Raw genomic sequence first — 27084 nt, forward strand, 5'->3', positions numbered from 1 at the left:
TCATGTGAGAGACCACATTGCCCACATATAAAATGGCATCTAGGCATTGCCGTGGGTAGGGACCTGCTCCTGAAGTCAGGAAGATCTGAGTTCAAATCTAGCATGAGGCATTTATTATCCCTGTGGCTCTGAACAAATCAATTCATCTCTGTTTGCCTCAGTTCTTTTATCTATAAAATAGGAATAATAGCACCTGCCTCTCAGGGTTGTTGTAAGGACAAAATGAGATAATATTTGTAAAGCTCCTAAACATTAAAACACTCTACAAATGCTAGTTGATAGTAGTGGTGATGGTGATGATAATAATAGTAGTAAGTAGTAGTAGTAGTAATAGTAGTAGTAGTAGTAGTAGTAGTAGCAGTCATGCTGATACTGGTGCTGGTGGTACTGGTAGTAGTGGTAGTAATAGTAGTGATGGTAATAGGAGTGGTGCTGGTGCTGGTGGTAGTAGTAGTAGTGGTAATGGTGGTGATGGTGGTAGTGATGGTAATGCTGGTAGTGGTGATGATGATGCTTATAGTTGTGGTAGTGGTGGTGGTGGTAGTAGTAATAATAGTAGTGTTAGTGGTGGCAACAATATTAATGATGGTGGTAGATATAATAGTAGTAGTAACACATGGGACAGCAAGTACAAAGACAGATATAGGATATGGAGCATCCCATTAGAGGATCCAGTTTGGATGGATCACAGAATGCAGGAGGAGAAGCAATGTACAATGATATTAGAAAGATAAGTTAGGGTCAAGTTATGAAGGAATATTAAAGGTAAACAGAAGAGTTGATAGTTTATCCTAGAAAAAAATAGGAATCCATTGGAGTTGACTGAGTAGGGGAGTGACATGGTGAAATCTGTGGCAGTAGCATGAAAAATAAACTGAAGTCAGGAGAGACTTGAGGCAGGGAGACCAATTTGAAGTTAATCATAATAATGTAGTTGAGAGGTCATCAAGGGCCTGAACTAAGGTAGTATCTGTGTGAGCATGAGACTACATATGCTAATCAACTTTTTCTTTAGGACTGGAAAGGCAGAATAAAATGGCTAGTAGGGAGTTAACTCAAGACAAGTAGGGACATAATAAGATAGCACCTAGCTCCCTTTGATGAGCATCCTCCATACTGACAGAACTGAAATATGAGATTGCTAAGCCACCCTGAGTGATCAATGAATAATCGTTGATAACAAGAGAAATACCCCAAAATTGTAAAAGGTCAAATGATCCAATGCAGAAGGAGAAGGAGAAGAACAAGAACAAGAACAAGAACAAGAACAAGAAGAACAAGAAGAACAAGAAGAACAAGAAGAACAAGAAGAAGAACAAGAAGAAGAACAAGAAGAAGAAGGAGGAGGAGGAGGAGGAGGAGGAGGAGGAGGAGGAGGAGGAGGAGGAGGAGGAAGCAAAGAGAATCCAGTCTGGAAGTCATAGATTATTGGGCTTGACTTAAATTCCTAGCAAATTTTAGCATTTCTAGAATATATTATAGAAGGGATAATTAGTGGATAACTAGAAAAGGTAGCAGTGATAGGTAAGAGTTATCATGGATTCACCAAGAACAGGTTATGCCAGGAAAAAAATGTATTTTATTCTTTAACAGGTTCAGAACATAGTAGGTATAGTTTGTCTAAACTTTGGCAAATTATTTGCAAAGGTCTTTCATGTTATTTTATTTAAAATGTGGAGTGATTGGAACAAAATGACAGAAAATTACGTGGATGTGGAAGTGTTAAATAGCTGGACCCAAAGAGTACTTCAATGTCAACTTGGAAGGAAGAATTAGGTGGGAGGCAGCAGGGATTTATGCTTGGTCTATGCTAGTTTACATTTTTGTCAGAGGACAACCAGGATCCTAAAGAGCTTCAATATCACACAATATGAGAATCAACTGAAAGAAGTTGATTATACTTGGCCTGAAGAAAAGACTGAGAGGTCATACGATGGTTATTTTCATATATTTTATGAAGTTGATTATACTTAGCCTGAAGAAAAGACTTAGGGGCCATATGATGGTTGTTTTCATATATTTTAAGAATTGTTTTGTGGAATAGACTTTCCTGTTTAAATCCAATGGTAAGAAGAAATTTACTAATAATTTAAGCTGTTTGTAAGCAGTTCGGACTGCCTCTAAATGGAATTGCTTTATCCTCATTGCAGGTCATCCAGCAAAGGCTACATGACCATCTATCAAGTCAGCTGAGGAGATTCTTAAACAGATGTGATTTGTACTAGATGCACTGTAAAGTCCTGTTCAATGGAGCGATTCTGGATTTCTACAATTCTGAATAGACTATCTCAAAAAGCCTTTTAGCTCTCAATACCGATATTCTGTTAATCAGCAAGGCCATGATACAGGGTTCTGTGTGCATTCTTATTGTGATGTATAATAATTTCTTAGACTCAAAATCTTATGCCTTGATTACAAGTGTCAGCCTATAATTGGGTTGATTAAACCTTAGGTCCCTTATGTAAAATTCAAGACATGAGAAATCCAAACACATTTCCATTGCCTTGCATATGGTAAATGATCAATGAATATGTGCAAAGTGAATGAATTGAAGGAATGTTCACTAATGGATTTAATCAGGGCAGAACAATATTAAATAAACAAAGTATATTATGACCTTTCATAATGGAAGTATGATGAGAATCCTAATTGACCTGAAGCAACGGCATTAGTAAAAAGGTGAATAAACTAGAAATGAGGAAACCTGGGGCTTAGACTTGATTCAGTCACTGATAAACTATGTGACTGGGGAAAGACTTCATCTCTCTAAGTTTTAAGTTTCTCATCCTTAAAATGAAGGGTATGGATGAAATTATGTCTAAAGACTCTCATGACTCTAGCTTTTTTATGAATTTGTTAGTTTTTCCCCCATTACTAGATAAATTTGGCCTTTAAAAACAACATACACAGAGTCACAATATTTATCAATGCCTATTTTTCTAAAGAATGAGATTAGAAGGCAATAAACTTTTGTCCCAAAGCAATGTTAACAGGTGAGGAATTGTATTTTGTAGGTGTTCAACAAAAACAATCAGCCTGCTCTATAATTAGGTGCCATATTAAGGTAACTCTTTCAATATTTTGCAGGAAAATACCATTCTCATATTTTCAAGATGTCTGAAGAGAAAAAACAAACTTGCATAGGAAGGAAATTGATTTTGAAAAATAAATTTTGGATTCAGAAAACCATTAAAATGTGTTCCCTTAGTAAAATATTAATTCACAAAACTTCAACTACACACTAAATAATTAACATAAAATTAATTGCATCATGCTTTACCTTAGAATTGTCTGCAGAAACCGTGCCAAAACCTGGAGGCCATACTCAGGATTTAAGTTGCTTGTTCGCAGCCCTGGCAAGGAATGCAGGAAATCCCAAAAGTAGGGTTGATGATGAAGGTTTTTTATTTTAGATATGAGAGTTTCAGTCTTATTAAGATCCACCTTGAGAGAAAAATAAAGCATCTTGTAAAGTTTGCTTCTTATAAGCTACCAAGCAGGGAAAATAGAGGAAAAAAAAAAAGCATAGCACATCATTTGGTATACTTTGTCTGGTTTTTTGATAATAACCAGTTCTATAACCTTTTCAAAATAGGCAATGTGGTTTGCTGTGATTTTTTTTGACAAGGTCATATTGCTTCTTTGTTATTGATGTTTTCTTTTCTAGAGATTTACTAAGCTTCCCTTTCAAGATACTTCTTAGACGTTTACGAGGAATAAAAGTCAAGCTCACTGGCCTATATAGAGTCTGTATATTCTCTTTCTTTTTTTGAAAACCAGGGAAACCTTTCCGTTCTTTAGCCCTATAACACCTCTTTTGTTCTCCTCAGTCTTTCAAAGATCAAGGACAGTAACTCAGCAATCATATGCACCAGTTCTTTTAATGAACTAAGATACAGTTCAGCAGGGCATATAAACTTAAACTTAAGAGCAGCTAGGTATTTGTTTCTATCTCTTAACTCATCTTAGGTTTCAATTCCCTAATAGTCAATGTATTCTATCCTTTCCAGTCTAAGTATTAACTTCCTTAAAAGAAAAAACTGAATCTAAACAGAAAGAAAACGGTAAGGGGGAGCTGGGTGGCAGAGTTGATAGAGCACTGGCCCTGAAATCATGAGTACCTGAGATCAAATACAGTTTCAGACATTTATTTGTGACTGGGGCAAGTCATTTAACCCTTATTGCCTCAAAAAAAGAAAGAAAGAAATTGAATTGTACCTAATTATCTGTCATCTCTTTTCATTATTACACCCAACTCAAAAGAATAGTCCCTTCCATAACTTTGATCCCTTTTCCCAAAAATAACTAAGAATGAAACAAAATAAAATATTTTCCTCATTTATAGTTTTACTCTTCTGCATATGTTCAATTTTTAGTTCTCGACACTGTTCTTGCAGTACCAGCAATGTTTTTGTAATCATCTTCCATTTCCTGGCTTTGCCTCTATTTTTCTCTAAACATTTTTTTTCTAATCCTAGTTGTTTGATGAGTTCCCTATACACTGACACTGGCCCTTTTAGACAACTACCCTTTTATTCCTCATTGGAATTGTTTCTCATCATATCTTCAGAATTTCATCATTGAGACTTACTATCCTTCCTGACCTTACTTCTCCATCTATTATTTCTGTGAATACTTTGATACCTTCTCCCTCCAAATCTAGTGTTCAAGTCAAACTTTCTCCAATCTCTTCTATCAAAAATTCTCAGATAACTTGGGCCCTTCCTTCAATGATTCCTATCATTTTCACTTTAGCAATCAGTTCTTCTTTGTTGGTCAGAATTCAATACTGAACAGCAGTTCACACAATTGATTTGAAAAATGAAATTATCATTCGGCTAAATAAAGAAAGTATTATCTGATCTGTTGTTGCCCCAGACAAGCTCCAGCAGATGTCTGGATAATTGAAGCGCCACCTTTCTACTATATAATGTCTGTGTGTCAGGTTTTAACTTATTTCCTGAACTCCTTATTGATTTTCTTTCTATAAAAGTGGATTGTTATTATTCTCCTGTGATAACATTGCCCCTATTGATCTCCATCCAAACACTTTCCTCCATGTTTCCCTCTACTTGCATACCTGTGAATTTATTCCAGTTAGTATAACTCTTTAGTATGAAATGTTTAATCCAACCATTCTGGAAAGCATTTTGGAATTGTGCTTTTAAAATGGAAGGAAGGAAAGAAAGAAATCTTTAAATATCTTCTATGTGCCAGGCACAGTACTAAACATTTTACAAATATTATCTAATGTCATCGTTCACAACAATCCTTATTTTACAGTTGAGGAAACTGAGTCAAACATATATTAAGTGACTTTCTCAGAGACACATAGCGAGTAAGTGTCTGAGGCTGGATTAGAATTTAAATATTCATGACTCCAGGCCCAGGGCTCTATTCATTGTGCCACCTAGCTGTCTCTAGGCAGTGATTAAAGTGATTTCTTAAGTGACTAAATCATATCCTTTGACCCAGTGGTCCCACTGGTAGGCATCATAATTCAAGGAGATCCAAAACAGAAATGGACCACATATACCAAAATATTTATTGCAGCACTTTTTTGATAATACAGAATTTTTTTACTCTTTAATCAATGTTTGATGAAAATCTACAAACACGTATTTAAGCAAAACAAATTCCCACATTGGCCATGTCCAAAAAAAATCTCAATCAATACCCTGAATTCATTGAATTGCTATTAAGATGTCAGTAGTATGTTTCATCATTCATCCTCTGGAATCATGGTTGCTCACTGTGTTAATCTATGTTCCTAGGTCTTTTGAAGTTATTTGTCTTGACAATATTATTCTAATTGTATAACTTGTTTTACTGTTTCCGTTTTCTCCATTCTACATCATTTCGTATGTCTTCCAAAGTTTCCTTGAAACCATCCCTTTCATCATTTCTTAGAACACAATAGCTTCCTACCTTATTCATATATCATAATTTGTTCGATCCTTCCCCAATTAATGGGAATCCCCTCAGTTTCCAATTTTGTCTCCTGTTTTTTGGTTAGATTCAATTGGGTCTGAGATGCATAATTTGAGGTCTTACATCATTAAAGTTGCACTGTCTAAATTTCCCTATAACTCATGAAACATTTCATTTAAGTATTTAGATGCTGTCATTTGTTGCATATATATTTATTCTTGATATTATTTCATTTTCTATGATAGACACCAGCAAAATGTAGTTTCCCCATTAATATCTTTTAAAAGTGTATTTTTCCTCAGATCAAACACTTGACACTAGCTGTGAGACCCTGGGCAAGTCACTTAACCCCAATTTCCTAAAAAGCAAATAAATAAATAAATAAATAAAAGAATAAAAGTGTATTTTTGCTATTGCTTTGTCTGAGATTATGATTGTTCATTTATTTGAGTTTGTATGTATCTGTCTGTTCCAAGTGTGTTTCTTGTAACCAATATAATGTTGCATTTTGCTTTCTAATCCATTTTGTGATATCTTCCATTTTATAGATGATTTATTCCATTAATATATCCCATAACAGTTATAATGCTTAATTTTTTATTTCCCTCTATCCTATTCTCTTATACATTTCTTTCTTTTTGTTTTCTGCTTCTTTTTTAAAAAGAATGTAGTAAGAGAGAAAAGTTCTCTACATTTGGCATAATCTGCTTCTATTCCCCTGCCCTTCTTCCTTTTCCCTTTTCTTTGCTTTTAAGCACCTCTTCAAAATCCACCCTCTATGGTGAGAGTTTACTTTGCTTAAAATTAATTCACACTTCTATTTATCAGTTCTTTCTCTGGATGCAGGTAGCATCTTTCTTAATATGCCCTTTATAGTTAATTTGGGTATTTGTAATAGTCAAAATGACTTATTTGTTCAAAGTTGCTTTTGAAACAATATTGCTGTTACTGTATACAATGTTCTCTTGATTTTGCTCATTTCACTCTTCATTATCTTTAATTCCTCCTTATTATTATCCACATTTTCAACATTTGTACATAAGCATGGTGGAAATACTTGGACATTTTTCTATCTCAACTTGCTTCTCAGTTTAAAACTCTTTGAATTAGTTTTGCTATACTCAACCAAGATAGTTTTAGCAGTCCTTCCCAGGTATATTTCATGACCTGCCAAGAGTCTACTATTCTTATATTTTAAATACATAATTCATATGTGTTTATATTGTATTTATACACATATATGCCAAGTTTTAGCTCAGTGAATAGTGTAAGTACATTTTAGGTTTAATTTAGTTTAACTCTGAAATTGATATGGATTGTTAAGATAATGAACTTAGTATAGTCTAAAAGGAAAAGCAACAGATTTATAATCAGAGAATATGAGTTTGTCTGCTGGCACCAACTCTGCCACTTACTATGTGTGACCTAGAGGAAGGGACTTCATTTTTCTGTGCCTTAGTTTTCTCATCTGTAGAACAGAAATATATTTGTACTATTTGCCTTATAGGATTCTTATAAGGTAAGTGCTTTTTAGCCTTAAAACATCATATAAATCTGAGTTATTGTGATGTAAGGATCATTTTAAAGAACTTTTAAGTTTCCACAACACTAAACTCATTAAAAGAAAGATGCTCTGTACTGCATTACCAAATTTCTAGGTGTAGTCATGGCTGCCCACAAGTCCTAAGAAGGAAAGACCACAAAAAAAAATCTCCTGAGCAGCTGGTGAAATTTGAGTGGAAAAAGCCAGAGAAACAAATGTAAGGTGAAGAGAGAGGGGGAAATGGATCCAAAGCCAATAAGCTATACTGTGTTTGCATCTAGTTTTTGCCAGTACTAACAGTTTTCACTACTCATCTCAATGCTCGACTTCAGAAGATGACATGGCAGTACTTTACAAATAGTCAAGAAAGCAGTACTTTCTAGACCCTGGGAATCCATCACTCAAGTTCTTAAAGACAACATCATCTTCTAACCAGCTAGACTTTAGTGTTCAACCACCACTCAAGTCATTACACCCTTTCATTCCCCTTTATCACAGAGCTATGCTGATGAGCCAGCATGAATAAATAAATAAATGAATAAAAAAATGAAGGGGCAGCTAGGTGGTGCAGTGGATAGAGCACTGACCCTGGAATCAGGAGGACCTGAGTTCAAATCCAGCCTCAGACACATAACACTTACTAGCAAAGGACCCACATGTACAAAAATATTTATAGCAGCTCTTCTGTGGTGGCAAAGAATTGGAAATTGAGGGGATGCCCATCAATTGGGGAATGGCTGAACAAGTTGTGGTATATGAATGCAATGGAATACTATTGTGCTATAAGAAATGATGAGCAGGTGGACTTCAGAAAAACCTGGAAAGACTTGCATGAACTGATGCTGAGTGAAGTGAGCAGGAGAACCAGGAGAACGTTGGACACAGTAACAGCCATGGTGTGCGGTGACTACGTTGATAGACTTAGTCCTTCTCAGCAATGCAATATGACATCTCCAAAGGTGTCTTGATGAAAAATGCTATGCACATCCAAAGAAAAAACTATGGAGTTTGAATGCAAATCAAAGCATACTATTTGCTACTTTTTTTATTCTGTTTTGTTTTGTTTTCTATTTCTTGCGGTTCCTCCTATTGGTTCTAATTCTCCCTTACAATATCACTAATGTGAAAATATGTTTAATAGGAAGGTATATGTATAGCCTATATCAGATTGTGCACTGTCTTTAGAGAGAAGTGGGGAGGGATGGGGAGAAAAATTTAAAATTCAAAAGCTCATGGAAGTGATTGTTGATAAATCAAAATAAATTAATAAAAAAAATTTTAAAAAGATATATGACATAAAGATGACTGCAGAATATGGATTCAGAGACACAAAGTCTTGGACCTTCCTGGTGTTAGAGGAATGTGAGGAAATGGTTTTGAGAAATAGATGAGGAAAAATAAGTTGACATATTGGATAGAGTGTTAAAGTTGGAATAAGGAAGACCTGACAGAATTCCACTTCAGACACTTACTACTAGTGTGACCACAAGAAAAACACTTAACTTCCCTCAACCTTAGTTTCATTACCTGCAAAATAAGGATAATGATAGCACCAACCTCAAAGGGTGATTGTGAGGACCAAATGAAATAAAATATGTAAAGTGTTTTGCAAACATTAAGCTCTGTATAAATGCTATCTATTCTCCTCCTTGAATAATCCTTCTGCCATTTACTTGCATGACATTTTAAATAAATGCCCTTTTTCTTGGCATAATGTCACCATATTGAATTCTGGCTTATGAATGGTAGGGTCATAGGAAAATAGGGCTCATGAGCAGTGGTTTTAAATAGATGGTGAATCCTAATAGATTCCAAAAACCTGGATATAACTCTTGGGTGAGACTCTTATTATAATTTAACTTTCCCTTGATGATCATTTCAGAGCATGAATTATTGGGATGTGCTGAAGATGTAACTTTTGGGGGGGTGGATATAGAAGGGACAGAACAAAGAAACTCTTGACTATGTTTCTGATGCCAGCTTACTTTTTGGCTGTGTGCCTCTTCCTTGCAGATATAGAATGAAGCATTGTAGCGGCGTCTCCTCCAGACAGTAATAAGGCTACCTATCCATTAAACTGATTAGCAAATCAAAGGCTGAAGCAAGTGGTTTTCTTGGTATGCACATGAATTATTGTGATAAGCTGAAAATGAAGATGATAGGTAGCAGTATTCTTGCTCTCCAAAAACCCAACATCTTCACTGCTGCTTTTATCAGTCTTCTGCCTTGTCAGCATTATTAAAATACCTATGTGTCTGTTATCAAACAAGGGAGCACAGAGATGCTCTAGTCAACTTACATCCCCAACTTCTAGGTCTCTTGTACTTTGTAGCATGTAAAGACTCTCTCTCTCTCTCTCTCTCTCTCTCTCTCTCTCTCTCTCTCTCTCCCCCCACCTTCTGTCTTTCATTTTAAGAATTTAGGCTCAGGTGTTTAGGGAATGGCTTATTCCAAAGTCTGAAAAGTCATCAGTATCAGAAGAACTAATGAGCTAGAGAGGAAAGCACTGGACTGAGAGGCAATAAAGTTGCGTTTTGGCCGTGGCTTTAATTTATTTCTCTCTAAGTCTCATTTTCCTGATCTTCAAAATGAGAGGGTTGGACTAGATAATTTGTAAAGTTTCTTCCAGTTCCAACATTAAATGATTGATTAAAGAAGTAATCTCTGATGACACTTCTACTGACGTGAGAAGGGGACGCAGCTTCCTCTAAACTCTCCCTCATGTTTGACTTTGAACGAATTCTAGACATAAGCAACATTAAAAACTGTATCTTTAAAATTATAATGAGTTAAAAGAGCTACATAGTATCTGCCTGATACTCCAGCTTTATCTTGAAATCTCTTCTACAATAATATCTCATAGTCTGAATAATTCTCTTGTCCAGAGGTTGGCTAAGTGAGATAATACTGGGGAACAAGGAAAGAGTAAAATATATTCCCAGTCACTAACCTGGTCTGCTTCATTAGGTCAGACTCTACAATGATCTAATAATATAACAGCTTTTCTACGCTCTGGCAAGCCTATAAAAGTGATCTTTAATTGATGACATAAAAGATGATAGGATATATTAAAATGGCATAATAAATATTAAAATTCATAAATTAATAGTTGTATTGGCATTAGTTTGTGCTCTGTAATCAAAAGGCAAAGCACCTGGATAAGACTTAGAGTGATGAAATTTCCCAATCACCATATAATTTATTTTGTGGGAACCTACAGCATTTGCATATGCAAAAATTCAACTTGCCCTTATTGTTCTCGAGCCCAGGATGATTTGATTCGTTGGCAATTGACAAAGTAAAAGTTAACGAACACTGCCAGAAGAAAGCAATTACATTGGCATTGTAAACTTGTTCCAGAGAAAGAATACAACCAAAATGAGCTCTCAGAAGAAGGCATATGACCCCCTAACTTATCAAGGCATGTAGGCAACCCAGTTTGGTGCTGGAAGTGATCATTAATGTCAGGGCTGGTTTGCACTATGGTTTCTATCGTATTTCTACCAGTCAGTCAACAAGGATTTGTTAAACACATGTTATGTGCCAGGCACTACACCAAGTACTGAAGATACTAAGAAAGAAAAATAGCACTTCTTGTTTTTGAGGAGTTCACAGTCTAATGGGGAGAGAACATGTAAACAACTATGTAAAAACAAGCTATATAAAGGATAAATTGGGAATAATCAACAAAGGCAAGGCAGTACGATTAAGGGGGATCAGGAAAGGCTTTCTGAAGAAAGTGGAATTTTAACTGAGACTTGGAGGAAACCAGAGAAGCCAGGAAGAGGAGGAGAAGTTGAAATTTGTAGGATAGATAGTAAAAATGCTGAGAATCAGGAGATGGAGGAACAACAAAGAGGACAGTGTCACTGGACTGAAGAGTACGGGAGTATAAATTGTAAGACTAAAAAGGTAGTGTTATTTTGTTGTTTTGCTTTGTTTTGTTTTGTTTTGGGGGGGTTAGTTTATGAAGAACTTTGAATGCCAAACAGAAAATTTTATATTTGATTCTTGAAGTGATAGGGAGCCATGGAGTTTATTGAGTAGGAGAGTGACATGGTCATATCTGTACTTTAGGAAGATTACTTTGATAGCTGAGTGGATATAGGATTTGTGAGAGAGTGATGAATTAGGGATCTTCAGCATTTTCCTACCCCCACTGTCACTGTAATCCATGACAATTACCACATTTTTGTTTCATGGAGCAATTGTCAATGCTCCATTGTCTGAGTATCTGGTCCCCATCCCTGCTTCTAGTTGTTGACGATACTACCACCAGGACATCTGAGACTACCTTCTTCCACTGCCAGACTCCACGATTTTATTCCCTCTTTTTGCTTCCCCTTGTCTTCTTTCATATCTCCTCAGTCTCTTGTCAATTATTCCACATTTCTTCACTTACATACAGAAAATGACAGACAGAACAACTTCCTATAGCCCACTAAGAAACCACAGTTTGTTAGCCATGGGCTGTGGACTCTTCTTGGTCACATTCCTTTATTGCTGTGCACTGAAGAGTTGTTTCTTCACAGTCAACATTTTAGCAGGCTGTTTTGATTATTTTTTATTTTGAATTCTTGTGGGATTAATCTATTCCAAATATATTCTAGAAGCCTAAAGAGGCCAAAAGGTTGGTTTCCAAATGGCTATGGTTTACTGCATGTATTTGATAGTTGGTGTTTTCTCTTAGATTGATAGCAAATATAGAGAGCTAATGTTTGGTTAAAATACTCCTATTTACTAAACCTGCTGCTTTAGAGTGAGATCTATAACTGTCTAGCAATATAATAGCTCCATTATCCTTAGATAATATCTGTGGAATGATTTTACATAGGTGGTCCCAAAAAGATGACAGATCAAAAGTCTGTATTATTAGGATTTTTAAAAGATGATTTTGTTTGCTTTGTATTTTAGAAAAATCATCTTGGGCAGTTCAGTAGCTCCAATCAAAGAGTGAGGTCATGTCTTCAAAACCTAGCACTAAGTTCAGGGGGAGACCAACAATTTTGGAGTTCTGAACTTGCAGATGCATCTAAGTCACTGACCAAAGATAGCACCAGCAAGTAAAACAAAGCTCCAGGAGCAAATCTATAATTGGGCTAAGTAGACCCAAACTAGGGTCTGGAGCCTCAAAAATCCAGGAAGATGATAATCAGACCATGCTTTAGATAAAACTGATTAGGGCCTATTAAAAACTTATACCTCCCTGACCCAAGCTGCCCCTGTGGTCTTTAGAGAACACAACATTCAATAACTGGAGAAAGCAATAGAAGGACCCCAGACAATACAAACCAGGACTATACAAGGCTTTGCCATTCCCTCCAAAAATTCAAAGAAGCTGCCCCTAACACAAAGTGCCAATCTGGGGGAAATAGGAGAAGAATTAGTCAACAAATCAATTTTAAAAAGAGACTAATTATAATGAACTATTATGATATCAGGGACATTTAAGACACACATTCAGAATAGGATAAAAACTTCAAAACATCTACAAGCAAAGCCTCAAAGTAAAATATAGCCTGGCCACAAGGTCAATTAGTATTCCTAAGGAAAATGAATCAAAAGGGTTTTTTTTTTTTAAGATTAAAATGGTGTTATAGATGAAATGAGAGTGCTAGAATAAAGAATTTGAAAAGAAATGAGAACCATAGAAGAAAAATTTGGAATGAGACTTATAATCTACACTTTGCTTAAATTTATCATTTATCAGTACAAGAGATATAAACCCTTACCTAAGCAACAGATTGTGAAAATTAGAATGCATCAAATGGAATTTAATGAGACAAGACAATTTTTAAAAGTCAAAAGATTAAAAAAAGAAAAAAATTTAAGCTCTCTCTTATCAAAAATAACTAACCTAGAAAACATATCAAAGAGATACAATTTAAAAACCACTGGACTACCTGAAAATCATGACCAATTTTCTTTTCAAAATAGTCTAGATATATTGCCAGAAATCAGGAAAGAAAACTTTCTAGACATAGAACAAGAGAGTAAAGAGATAATAAAAGGAATCTAGAGTGAATAAGAAAAAAATGCCCAAAAACACTCAGAATGTATAGCCTAACACAATTCTGAATCTTACTAAAGTGAGCAAGAGGCTGTGGATTAATCTATATACTTCCTTAGATTTGAGCTTAAATCTAGCTCAGGAGGTAAGACTGACAGCTTTTTTCGGTTAAATATTTTGATACCATGATCAATCTGGGATCTCACTGATGTAGCTACTCCTTTGAACAGGCTAGATTATAATCTATCTATACTTGCCTATCTTATGAAACTCTTATCCAGATCCTCACATAAATCCATCATAGTCTGTTCAGCATAGTAGAGGTTTTCCTTTAGATTTCTTGACACTGTGTGGATACCAGTAAAGCATAAGAGCTGTCAATCAATTAATTAATCATGCATTTATTAAGTACCCCTTATGTAACAAACACTGGGCTCAGTGCTGAGAAATGAAAGATAAAATTTAATTTATAAATAAAATATATATATATATGCATACACACACACACACACACACATATATGATATATATGTGTGTGTGTGTGTGTATATATATGTGTGTGTGTGTGTGTATATATATATATATGTATATGTATACATTTATATCCAATATCTCCTAAGGTCAAGCCAGCCATCAGCCTTAGCCTCCTCAGTGGCAGGAATTATAGGAGTGTACCACCATGTATAGCTAGCAATTGTTAAAAGAAGAAACATTATTTATCAATAACTGTATGAAAGAATCCTCCAATCACTAATAATAAAAGAAATACAAATTAATACAACTTTGAGTTTTCACTTCTTACCAATAAGACTGTCAAATAAAACCAAAATTGAAAATAATAAATGTTGGAGGGGTTCTGGAAATACAAGTACACTAATTAACTGTTGAAAGAGGCATTCATGGGGAGGGGGGAGTAGAGATTATAATACAAAAGTCACTAAATTGTGCATCCTCATTGATCCAATAATACAGTTGTTGGGCATATGCCCCAAGGAAGTCAAAGACAAGCGGGAAAGTCTAATATCTGCCCAAAAAATAGCAGCTCTTTTTATAAGAGCACATAACTGCAAGTAAAGTGGATACCCATCTATTAAGGAATGGCTGAATAAACCACGTTACATAATGAATTTTTTAAAATGACAATTATGAATAATTCAGAGAAACTTGGAAAATTTTGCATGAACTGATGTAGAGTTGCATAAACAAAATGAGGGACACAATCAAAACAATGACCACAATAATGTAAGTAATACAGCATTAAGAGACATCAGAACTCTGATCAATACGGGAGCCAGTCTTGATTGCAAAGTGACATTGAGACAGGATTTCCCTTTTTTGGCAGATTCAGTGGGATATTACTGTCAAATGAGGCATGCTTGTCATATTGGTTTGTTTTGCTTAGTTTTGCTTCTTCGTTATAAGGGATAGTTTTATTGAGGATGAAAAGGTTAATGGCAGTAATATAAGAAAGAAAAATATATCAATAAAACACTAATTTAAAAAATACATTTTCCCTTCATTTTTTCACCTTAAAGCTTCAGTGGTTAAAATAATTATATACATTTTTTTTCTCATTCTGTTGCTCAGAAGGATATCAAAACAATATAGATTTTGGTTGGAGTGAGAATCTGAAATTACAAATTCATTGCATATAGATATAGACTTCAATAAATAACAATTGGCCATTAAAAGAAATCTGGCCAGAATAAAGATTTTGTTTGAATTAATTAAAATATATCTTGAAATTCCATAGCTAAATCACTGAGCAAGTTAGGTTTTCTCCTCAAATCTAGTTTTGGAGGTAGCATGATGTCATGGAAAAGTCACTGGACTTGGGGTTGGTAAATGTGGATTCCAACCTGGTACCAATATGTGCTATATGACCACAGATAAATTGTATAACTTGTGTAAGCTTCCTTTCCACATCTACAGAATTGGAAGGAGCTAATGATCATGGTGCTAGTTATCTCAGAAGTTATGAAGAATATATATTTTCACATCTTAAAGTACCATGTAAATGTAGTATTAGTTTCTTTTCTAAAATCTATATCATAAAGAATAAATTAAAATCTATACCATAAAGAATAATCTACATTATTCCATGAATCAGTCTCAAAATTCAGTCAAATACTTACCATTGAGAAAGCAGAATTGGGAGAACCTAAAAAAAAAAAATTTAAGATGTTATTTTTATTCTGTCAATAAAATAATGGAATTTTTTGAAAATGTGCTATGTACTAACACTATGCTAAGCATTATAGGAGTTACATAGGAAATATGTCAGCCTTTGCTCCCACAAGGAACTGCTAATCTCATTGAGTAGCTCATAATTTAGTACATGATATCATTGACAGGAAATGCCAGGTGAATTGATAAAAATATTGTGGTTTTTATATACAGTAATGTGAATAAACTGAAGTTTATTGTACACTAAAAAGGGATGAATATGAGGAATTCAGAGAAATATGAGCCCTGTATAGCTGAAATTAAATACAAAAAACACAACCACAAAGTACAATGTATACAGTAACTACAATGTAAATGGAAAGATCACTAAAAGAAATCCAAATTCTGAGTATTTATAAAACCATTAAAAATGGTGGTTGCAGGAAATTGATAATGAAATGTACCTCCCTCCTCAGACTAGAAAGGAAGAAGGACTGCCAAGATAGAGAGCTGTATATGCAGTCATTATATGGTATTTTTGCTTAGCTATATTTATATATCACAAGGGAGAACTCTCTGGAGGGGGAGAGGGGATAGTTTCCAGAAATGACTGAGTCGTAAGGACAAAAAGCATCAATAATTTTTTTTAAGAAAAATGTCACTTTATAAGTTCATGACAATATGTGACTATAAAAATCAGGAAAATCACTGAGGATCATAGATTTGGAACTAAAAGGGACCTCATAGGCCGAAGGCCTATCTATCTCTTCCGTCTATAGATGAACAAAAAGCATTAGCGAGGGTTAAGTAATCTGCCCAAGATACTTCAGGTGGTCAGTAGCAGAGTTAGAATTCAAGCCTGGTTCCTATAGCTCCAATTCAAGCGCTCTTTCTATGATACCACAACGGGGCGAGAGTAAAATCATCAACAAGATTCTTCAAGAGGCCACAGATTATTTTATCAGCTATTAGCAGGTTTGGAAGGGGAGGAAATTCAAGAGAAATAGGTTAGGGAGGGAGGAGAAGTGCAGTGGAGAGAGAGAAATTACCTTGATCTCTGAATTAGCTTTAAATCACATATGCCCAACTGGGAGCTGTACGAGTAACGGTGTAATGTGGGACAGAAATGGGCATTTTATCAAAGAAAAACTCAGCTCTTATCCTTTAAGTAGCACTTTAACAAATGAAATTGAGAAGTAAACTTTATAAAATGAGAATGACCCTTAATAGGGTCTAATACAGTAGATCCATTACATTGGAGATGAAACTATTACAGGACTTTTCTTCCATATATTTTGAGACATTATCAGATGAGCCTTTTGGAAATAATAAGCCATTCTGAGAACTTGCAACTATTGATATACTATTTCCTTTTCCATCGATAATAACACATAATGCCAGTAGTTCTTTCTTCATTTTCCAGCAAAACATTTTCTCAAAGGTATTTTGTGAAAATCAAAATTCTATATAAAATGATCATTAGCTTGGGGTTGTGTCAGAATGATGAGATCAGAGAAATCTGGTATTGATTAAGCTAAGGGTTAAAAAGTTCACATGGGCTGCTCATCGACTGTGTGATCTTAGGCAAATCAGTTAACATTTCTAGGCCTCAATTACTTTACTTCTTCCAGCTCTAAAATTCTAGGGTTTTTTGAATCTGTGATCTCAAAACTCAGAAACAATAGTCCTGATAGGAATAATAAATTCATATGTAGATAGTGTAGAGTTTTAAACTCTACAGAGTCTTCTCTTTACAACCCCATGAGATAGTAGAGAAAATATAGAAAATGAAGGCTGAGAGAAGTTAAGTGACTTTCCCAAGATCACATAGCTGGAGATTGAGGGGCTTGACCTTGAGGAGAAATTTAAATTAACACTTAACTTTTTAAAATGTGATTATTCCTTCAAAAGTTGCTAAACATGGTCTGAAGAAAAATCTATTGGCTTCTAACAACACTAAAAGGACTTTGGCCAACACAGATTTTTGCTCGGGCTGTCCCCCAATTCTGGAGTACATTTCCTCCTCTTGGAAGTCAGGGTCCTAAGAGGCCCATAGGACTCAGCTGCTTTGCTGTCTCCTACGGGAAGCCTTTCCTGACTGCCTACGTGGCCCTTTCCCTCCCATCATCTAGACTATAAGCACCCCCAGGGTGCCTTTTTTTCCCATTTTATTTTGTGTGGTCTTTGGATCCCTGACACCAACACAATTTTGGCCCTCACACATGCTAATTAAATTTTACTGGTTTGGAATGAACTGAAAAACAAACAGAGGCTGAGTAAAAATAATGTGAGGATTAAAGGAAAGGATGCATATAAAGTACTATATAAATGCTAATTTTATTATCTGCCCCCTTTCCTTGAGGAAAGGGCAGAAATGGAGTTACTGGCAGATTACAAATCATACCACTATAGATTTAGAGTGGGAAAGGGCCTTGGAGGTCATCTAGTCCAAACCTCTCATTTTATAGATGAGGAAACTGAGGGCTAGATGAAGTAAGTGATTTACACAAGGTCACATAGGGAGTAAGGAAAAGAATAGGGATTCAAAGTCGTGGCACATGAATCCAAGGTCAGAGCTCTTTCCCCTGTATCAAAACCCCACTACTGTTCATTGGTTGGGGGAATGGTAAGCAGGGATTAGAAGAAAAATAGGGCAAAGTAAAGGGAACATGGAAAAGAGAACAATGAAGGTAAAAAATGAAGAGAACAGATGTAGAAGGACATAGAATCTGGGATGATGTGAAGCATTGAGACCTTGGGGATGACGGCAGGATAAGAATCAAAGAGGACACTGCTAAACATTACATTCTAGATCCTAAGGAAACTGCTGAGCAAACAGTCCAATTTTCTGCAAGGAAAGTTGCCCTCAGAAACTAGCTTCTTCAGCTAAATAACTATCCTTACATATCAATCAATCACGCTTTATTAAGCACTTACTATGTACCAGGCATGGTGTTAAGTGCTAAGGATACAAAGAAAAAGTGAAAAGAACCCCACCCTCAAAGAACTTACAATCTAATGAAGGAGACGATATATAAGAAAATGGTGAGTAAATAGAAAGTAAAACCTTAGAGAGGATAGCACTAGTAGTTAGGAAGACTACAAAAGGCTTCCAGGAAGAAGTAGGGCTTGAGTGAAATTTTAAAGGAAGCCTGGGAGTTGAAGAGGACCATCCAGGGATAGGATACAGTCAATGCAAAGACAAGGGGAGGTGAGATAGACGTCCTGTTCCAGGAACAGCAAGTTGGCCAATATGGAAGAAGAGAATAGAATGTAAGAAGAACGGTAAGGTAATGTTCCAGGTAGTGATTCTACATCTGGGACACTGGACTAGGAATAACATAATCAATTTCTTTAACAAAAAACATATGCCATTACCCCCAGGTAAAAATAATCCGCAAAGAGATAAAAGCAGTTTGCAATCAACTTTCCTGGGGTTTCAGAAATTCATCCTATAGCCTACGGTCTTTATATACACTTTGCCCAAAGGGCCTATAGCTGGGTCTCAGGTCCCAGGTCAGTCCACCAAAGGACTATGGAGGAAATGGGCAAAACCACCAGATCATACAGGTATGACCTAAATAACATCCCTTATGAATATGAAGTGGAAGTGATGAATAGATTTAAGGGATTTGATCTGGTAAACAGAATGCCTGAAGAGCAGAAGTTCACAATATTGTACATGAGGCAACAACAAACAAAATTTTAAAGAAAAAGAACAGGAAGAAAGCAAAATGGCTGTCTGATAAGACTTTACTAATAGCTGAGGGAAGAAGGAAAGTAAAAGGGAAAAGAGAAAGGGAAAAATATACCCAACTGAACATAGAATTCCAGAGAATAGCAAAGAGAAATAAGATTTTCTTAAATGAGCAATGCAAAGAAATAGAAGAAAACAATAGAATGGGAAAGACAAAAGATATCTTCAAGAAAATTAGAGATATCAAGAGAACATTTCATGCAAAAATGGATGTGATAAGAGACAAAAATAGTAGGGACTTAACAGAAGCAGAAGAAATTAAGAAGAGGTGGCAAGAATATATGAAAGTACTATACAAGAAAGACTTTACCATCACCAATAACCATGATGGTATGATTACTGATCCAGAGCCAAATATTGTAGAAAATGAAGAGTCCATGTTGTAAAAAGTTTTAAAGGTCAAAGGACTTAATATTTGATCCTGGGGGGTAATCAGTACCCACTATTTTGGGGGCAGGGAAGAGACATGGTCAGACCTACACTTTAGAAAAATTGCTTTGGTAGATGAGTGAAGGGTGAATTGGAATGGGGAGATACTTGAGGAAGGAAAACCAATTAGAAAGCTATTACAGTAGTTCATTTCAGAGGTCATAAGGGCCCAAAATAGGGTTGTAGCTGTGTAAGTTAAGGAAAAGGGATATACGGAGAAATGTTGTTGAGAGAGAAATAAACACATTGAAGATGTTTTTTCATAGTTGGTGAGAAAGCCCATATCTAGGATGACAGCCTCTAATTAACCTAATGATAGCCACTAACTAGATATATAATAACTAAAAAAACAAGAAGGCCTTGTTGGTCTCAGACTCCTAAATCTATAAAAGAAGGCTAATACCCTAGAGAATCTTTAATGTCCTTTTCAGTTTTAAATCCTATGATTATATCTGAATACCTCAAAGATTCTAGATCAACATTTAACTTAACTTCAACATTTCTGAGGAAAGCCATTGGGAAGGATTAGCACCTATCCAAACCTATGAAGTAAGGATCAAAAAGTAAATGCTCAAGAAACTTTACAACTAGTCTAAGGGAATGTATTTATTAGGCCATCCCTAGGAATCTCACCATGGATATTCATGAGGTAGTTAGCCTTGATGCCAACATAATCTACTTTCTATGGCCCCATTGCTCCCCCAGAGCTTCTGAGCAATAGAATATAATTAAGGCTCCATTAAACAAAGTTTTTTGTTGTTGTTGTTGTTGTTGTTTTTGTTTTTGTTTTTTCCAAATTAACTCCAGGACCACTTACCTGACAACTTGGAACCTTCCCTCCAAAGTTTTTGTAAAGCAACAGCCTTCTCCATTGTTTTTGAAATGCCTTGGGCAAGCTCTTGAATATCTTCCAGAAAAGCCAAATCAGTCCCCATGCCTTGATGGTCTTGAGAATTTGGGGACCTGAAGATGCTTCAAATAAATGTCAAAAAGGGAACTCATCACAAAACTGAAACTGTGCAGTACCAAAATGCATCTCCTATTCCAAGTTAACTCAATTTGATAAACATTTATTAAGTGTATTTACAGCCCAATCTGTCTTCCAACCTGCCCTCTGCCTTTGAAGCCTCTCTCTGATTGAATGGCACCTCTATTTAAGGTCATGCAGGTCAACCATGTCTCATTCCTCTCCAGACCTCATGCTGGTATTTCTCGACCATGGCCCAGCTCTTCATTCTGAAGCTTCACTCCAGCCCTAGGATTCACACACTGGATCTACCTCCATTCCAGTGGCCTCTCTCTCTCTCTCTGATTGAATGACTTCACCCAGAATCTCCACTTAAGGAAAGCACGTAGGTCAGTCATGACCTACTCTCCAAGCCTCCTCTCCTGGTCTTTCTCTACCATGGCACTCTACCAGTCCCTTTGTCACCCCTCGGATATGGTTTAAGGGGTTCAGGGACCTCTCAAGGACTGAAGTACCAGACAAGGTCATCTGGAATGAATTCACAGACTCAAGCAATCTTTAAATCAAGTTGGCAAAAGTTTATTTTGACACTATTCAGCAGGCAAAAGTTCTTAAGGAACCTGCAACTTTAGAGGGGTACAGTTAAAGTTTATATGGGAAAAACTATAGTAAATCATGTGCAAAGTATGCTAACTAGGTGAGTCAGGGCGGAATTAGGGAGTGGTTAAGGAGTGGTCAGTTCTTAAAGGAACATGCATTTTTTTTAATATCTACTGCGCAGGTATCTTACCCAGAGTTCACCAGGAAAAGCTTATGGGGAGTGGGGGGGGGAGTGCCATTGGGAGCCCACAGAGAGGTGTGATTTTAGGTCTGCTATGTCAGTAAGGTAACTAGTGGTCAGGGCCTACTGGGGATTGTCCAGTCTGCCACCAATCAATGTCTTATCTGACAAGATAGGTGTAGGGAATGTACATGTGTCTTAAGTCTAGGATATACATAATGAGGAATCCAGGATGCATTTAATGAGGTAGAGAGTTGGTACAGATAGTCCAGTGGGTACCGAATATCTTTATGAGACAGTACAAAACCAGTTCAAACTAATAACACCTACAGGTGTGGGTTGTCACTGCACCAGGGAGAGAGATAGGTGTTTTGCTGGGGCCCACTCATGAGTAATTGCTAGGCATAGTGTCCTTGGGCTGGGGAGAAACTGCTCAAGATAGTGTTTTTGAGGCTAACAAGAAATATGGTCTTGGAATTGGGGTGTGAGCACAGGCATCCAAGCACCCCATCACCTACACACACACACACATTCTCCAGATTCTTTTTATGTGTTTTCTTCCTTCACTAGAATGTAAGCTCCTTTAAGACAGGGCTGTCCTTCTTTATACTTGAATTTATATTCTTACCTCTTAGCACAGTATCTGGCACATATCGATTGCTTAATATAAATACTTGTTGACTGGCTGACTTCCATGAAGAAAAGTTATAAAGTGTAAGCAAGTATGTATAGGTTATGATCTCTTCCTTTAGGGAAAACACCCACATTTATGACATGACAGATTGATCAGAGTATGTATAAGGCACTATGATTTGCCCTAAATTTAGCGGTTTTTTTCTCCATTCTGGACCTGTGATTTCATCAGTGTAGGGATCTCTTAGTAAGAAAATTCCCTCTGCCAGATCTTAGACAATAGCCTTAGACATTGAGATGTTAAGTGACTTACAAAGTGACAATCAATCAATAAGCATTTCATTAAGTGCCTACCATGTACAAGAATTGTCATATACACAGTATGTGTCAGAAGGGAGACTTGAACACAAGCTCTCCTGAGTCCAGGTATAGCCTTTTGTCTACTAAATAAATCTGCCTCTCCATGCTGTCCTAAGCATAATTACATACTTAAATGGATCTGTGATCTCATTAATTTGAAAATTCCCTCCCAATGATGCAAATCAAAATACATGCAAACCTACCCATCGTGGTCCTGTGGGACTCTTATCTATTCCCTCCCATAAAATCTCCCGAGTGAGGCCCATTCCTGCTAGAGGCCTTCCTTGCTTCTTCCTGACATTAGTAGGGTACCAGTGTAGCATTCTGGCAGCTCCCTATCATTCTTTTTTTTTTAATCTTTTTTTTAATTTTTTGTTTAAGCAGTTAGGGTTAAGTGATTTGCCCAGGGTCACACAGCTAGTAAGTGTCAAGTGTCTGAGGTCGAATTTGAACTCAGGTCCTCCAGACTCCAAGGCCAGGGCTCTATCCACTGCACCACCTAGCTGCCCCTGCCCCCTATCATTCTTGCCCACTCCAATGGCAAAACATTGAGATACAAAGATTTTTAAAAGGCGTAATTTCTGAATTCAAGGTGTCTACATTCTAATCAAACTGCAGTAGGAAAATTTAGGAGGGAGAGATCATCCTGTAGCACAATTACAATGTACTCTAATACGTTAATAGTCTATGATTTCCTCAAGTATATATTCCCTCCACAGACACAATATGCAATCCCTTCACTAAGACACAGCCCCAAGACAGAAGCAGCTTCTCCAAAAGAGACCTTCCTTAAATCTCCTGCTCCCTGGAGATTAAAGAAATTGATAACAATAAGGCAACCAATCTGGCAGGACTGGCAATCTGGACTTCAATTCAATTTAGAACTGCTCTCTGTGTGATCCTGGGGAAGTCACTTAACCCCGATTGCCTCAATGAAAAAAAACTCCTCCCAACCTCCAAATACTAACATCCTGGCTTTGCTACTAGAAGTTTAGGAGACTCCTCCTGGCAATCCCACTCCAGCTTAAAAGCTCTCCCCTTCTACACTAACAACTTCAACTAGTTTTCATTTGAAAACAAAAAAGAAAGCAAAGGAAAAAACATCCTGGGGATTGTGCCCAAAAAGCTTCTGCTAAAAAGAATAGGATTTTAGGCATCAAAGACCTGGGATGTCAATTGTTGTTTTTCTTCTCCTAAATAATGAGCTCCCCTGCTAGTATTCCTCCCCTCCAGGTCAGCATTTGCTAACAGATGTCGCTTGGAATTGGGGATTTTAGACTAGAATCAGGAAGCTGTAGAGTTGTAATGAGTTAGAAAAAATGAAGGGATATTGACTCAAGTCCACATCCTTTGACCCAGAAATCCCACTACTAGACATGTGCCCCAAGAAAGTCAAAGAAAGAAACAAAGGCCCAAGATATATCTAAATATTAATAGCAGAAAAGAACTGGAAACAAAGTTAATACCCATCCATTGGTGAGAGAGACAGGGAGAAACAAGAATGGAGCCAGAATTAACACAGGACACACACTAACATAATACAAGGAAAGGGGGGTATTTCCTTCCATACCAAGAAGACCCTTTGGCCATCCTGAAGAGCTGCCAATCCCCCAGGATCCTAGTCCTGACTTCCCAATAGGAAATACTGATCTTGGCATGCCACCTAGCCTGGGGACCCACATCACAGAGTACAAGGAGGGTCAGCACATACTAAAGGCAATATATGCTGACTGATGTCATCTCCCATTGGAGTCAGCCCAAATCTTCCCCAATTCCTATTTTCCTCTTCCTTTCCTTTCCATTGTGCCCTCTGGAACCATCCTCTATCATTAACAAACTCCTTTTTATCCTGGATCCAGTCCCCTCACTTTCCTTTTATCATCTAGAAAACTAAATTTCTCTTGAAAAAGCTATATTCCTTGGTACCTTCTCCTAGGCTGGTAGTTGCCTTCTCTCATGGACTCTAACACAAAGGGTCAGGAGGGGCAGTTGGCTCACTCTTTGCTCCCCATCGCTACTTGCAGACCTTTGAAACTCTTTCACCATTGCTCAATAACCACTTCTCCTTTAAAGTCCATTCCATCTTTGTTGCTATCATCTCAAGACCATTAGGTCACTCTCTCCTCCCCATTAAGTTCAGAATCTATTTCAATATTTTTCTACACCCCAAACCCTACCCTGTTTGAACACTCCCATCTCCCATTTCCTCAGTTTCAGCTACCTTCCATGACCTCCGCCTCTTGTCTGCCTCAACCATACACAGAATGGGCGCCTTAGAAACCCTTCCTCTCCCACCCCCCAAACACACACATTCCTACTCAACTGACTTTACCACAGGAGGCAAAAGTCCAAATTACAGATCTGACAAGAATGTGCTATCACTAGTATTCGGCACCTAAAGAGACCTTAAATATCATCTAGTTCAACGCTTTTCATTTTACAAATGAGGAACCTCAGTATCAAAAAGTTAGTTGACTTGCCCAAGTGTGTTCTACTTGCCTGGAATATTCTCCTTTCTTACTCTGTGTCTTAGAATTAGAGAAGGAAATGACAAAGCACTCCAGTGTCTTTGCCAAGAAAAAACCAAATAGAGTCACAAAAAGTCAGACATGACTGAAAAGTGACCAAACAACAATTCACTAGCATAGTTACTAATTATAACAATGGGTGTAGAGAACTTGGGTTTGGGGTTGTTTTTCTTTTTTTTTTTTTTTTTCAGATTTGACCTGTTTGTGTCTGAACACCACTTTAATTTTCCTGACTTGATATTTATACTATGATAGCACTGATTTCAGAAGAACTAAGTCCAAATTCTGACAAAATTTTGAGCTGCATAGCTAGAAATTCTGAGTTTGGAGCCCACCTGTAAAACTGTTAGCTAACTTGACCTAACTATAAAAGGTCATATCATAAACAAATTAGAGAAACATATAAAAATTGCCTGTCAGATATATGGATAAGCAAAAAGTTCATGACCAAAGAAGGAATAGAGAGGTAAAGTAGATAATTTTGATTACATAAGATTAAAAAGGTTTTCCACAAAGAAATCTAATAAAGCTAAAATTAAGATGGAAGCAATGAATTGGGGGAAATCTTTGCAATAAGTTTCTCTGATTAAAACCTCATTTCCAAGATATATAAGGAATAGATTCAAATTTATAAGAAAAATAATCATTCTCCAATCAATAAATGGTCTAAGGATATGAACTGATAGGTCTCAGAGGAAAAAAAAAAACCTCAGCCAAATGGAAAATGCTCCAGATCTGTAATAGTTGGAGAAATGAAAATTAAAGCACTTCTAAAATTCTACCTCATACCTGTCAGAGCAGCAAAGATGACAAAAAGGAAAACGATAAGTGTGAGAGGGGCTGTGGGGAAACAGGCACATTGATGCTCTGTTGGTGGGCCTGTGCATGGGTACAACCATTCTGGAGAGCAGTTTGGAATTATACAGTAAAAGTTATTTAAAGTGCATGCTCTTTGACACAACAAGGCCCAAAAAAGATCAGAGAAAAAAGAAAAGGTCCTTATATATGGGGGTGGAGGGAAAAGGAATAGGAATCACAATCATTCCACTACATTTTGACGGATTTACAATATAGAAATCCCTCCAACCACTTTGTGACCTAATATTAGAAAAAGGACCTGGCAAAATGTATGGTCTCATTCACTGTTCTAACAACTATTTGCTGTCCTTGGATAGGAAATCATGTCTAAAAGGACTACTTCTCAAGTTGTAAAAGTGTGGTTCCTTCACCTTGTCTCCCGGCCTTGAACAGGGGATGTTTTCCTATTCTGATAATAAATCCTGCCAATTGCATTCCAAATACTCCCATTTCTTTCTCTTAACTGATCTCCCTCTTTCTCTACCCTTCTCTCTCTTAGGAAATACTTTGTTTATCTATCCCAAGTTGCCAAAGAATGCTGCTGATTGGCTGTGTACTCTAAGCAGACCTGAAAACCAAAGATGTATGATAGGAATCAGAATTTGTTATTAGTGAAAGCAGATTCCTTAACATGTTAACAAATCCGTTTCCTTTCACTTTTATCCAGAGTCATCAGACCCTCTTATGGGTATGCCTCTCCCAAGAGATCGAGAGAATTCCCTAATATATAAAAATATTTGTAGCACTTCTCTTTGTAGTGGCAAAAACAAAAAAACAACAACTGGAGATTAAGAGGTAACAATTGAGGAAAGGCTAAGTTGTGTGATGGAAAGTGATAGACTACTATTGTGCTACAAGAAATGAGGAAACACATGGTTTCAAAAAACATGGACTTAGGGGGCAGCTGGGTGGCACAGTGGATAGAGCACCGGCCCTGAAGTCAGGAGGACCTGAGATCAAATCCGGCCTCAGACCAAACACTTGACACTTAATAGTTGTGTGACCCTGGGCAAGACACTTAATCACAATTGCCTTAAAAAAAAATGGACTTAGATGAACTGATATAGAGTGTAGTATTAGTAAGCAGAACTAGAATACTTTATACTATATCAATCTTTCTA

General features: G+C 36.7%; 1 protein-coding gene across 1 annotated transcript in view; it reads right to left on the bottom strand.

Annotated features, from left to right (window-relative positions):
- Positions 1-27084, bottom strand: part of ABCA13 (ATP binding cassette subfamily A member 13) — a 489891-nt gene that overhangs the window by 438728 nt on the left and 24079 nt on the right. Inside the window, exons 4-6 of the mRNA XM_027837266.1 lie at positions 20654-20808; positions 15620-15645; positions 3281-3444 (exon numbers count right to left, since the gene is read on the bottom strand). Of these exons, the coding sequence (XP_027693067.1) occupies positions 3281-3444; positions 15620-15645; positions 20654-20808 (345 nt within the window). The remainder of the gene's footprint in view (positions 1-3280; positions 3445-15619; positions 15646-20653; positions 20809-27084) is intronic.

The sequence above is a fragment of the Vombatus ursinus genome, unplaced genomic scaffold, assembly GCF_900497805.2.
Source record: "Vombatus ursinus unplaced genomic scaffold, bare-nosed wombat genome assembly UNPS02014820.1, whole genome shotgun sequence".
In the NCBI taxonomy this organism is placed as follows: domain Eukaryota; kingdom Metazoa; phylum Chordata; class Mammalia; order Diprotodontia; family Vombatidae; genus Vombatus; species Vombatus ursinus.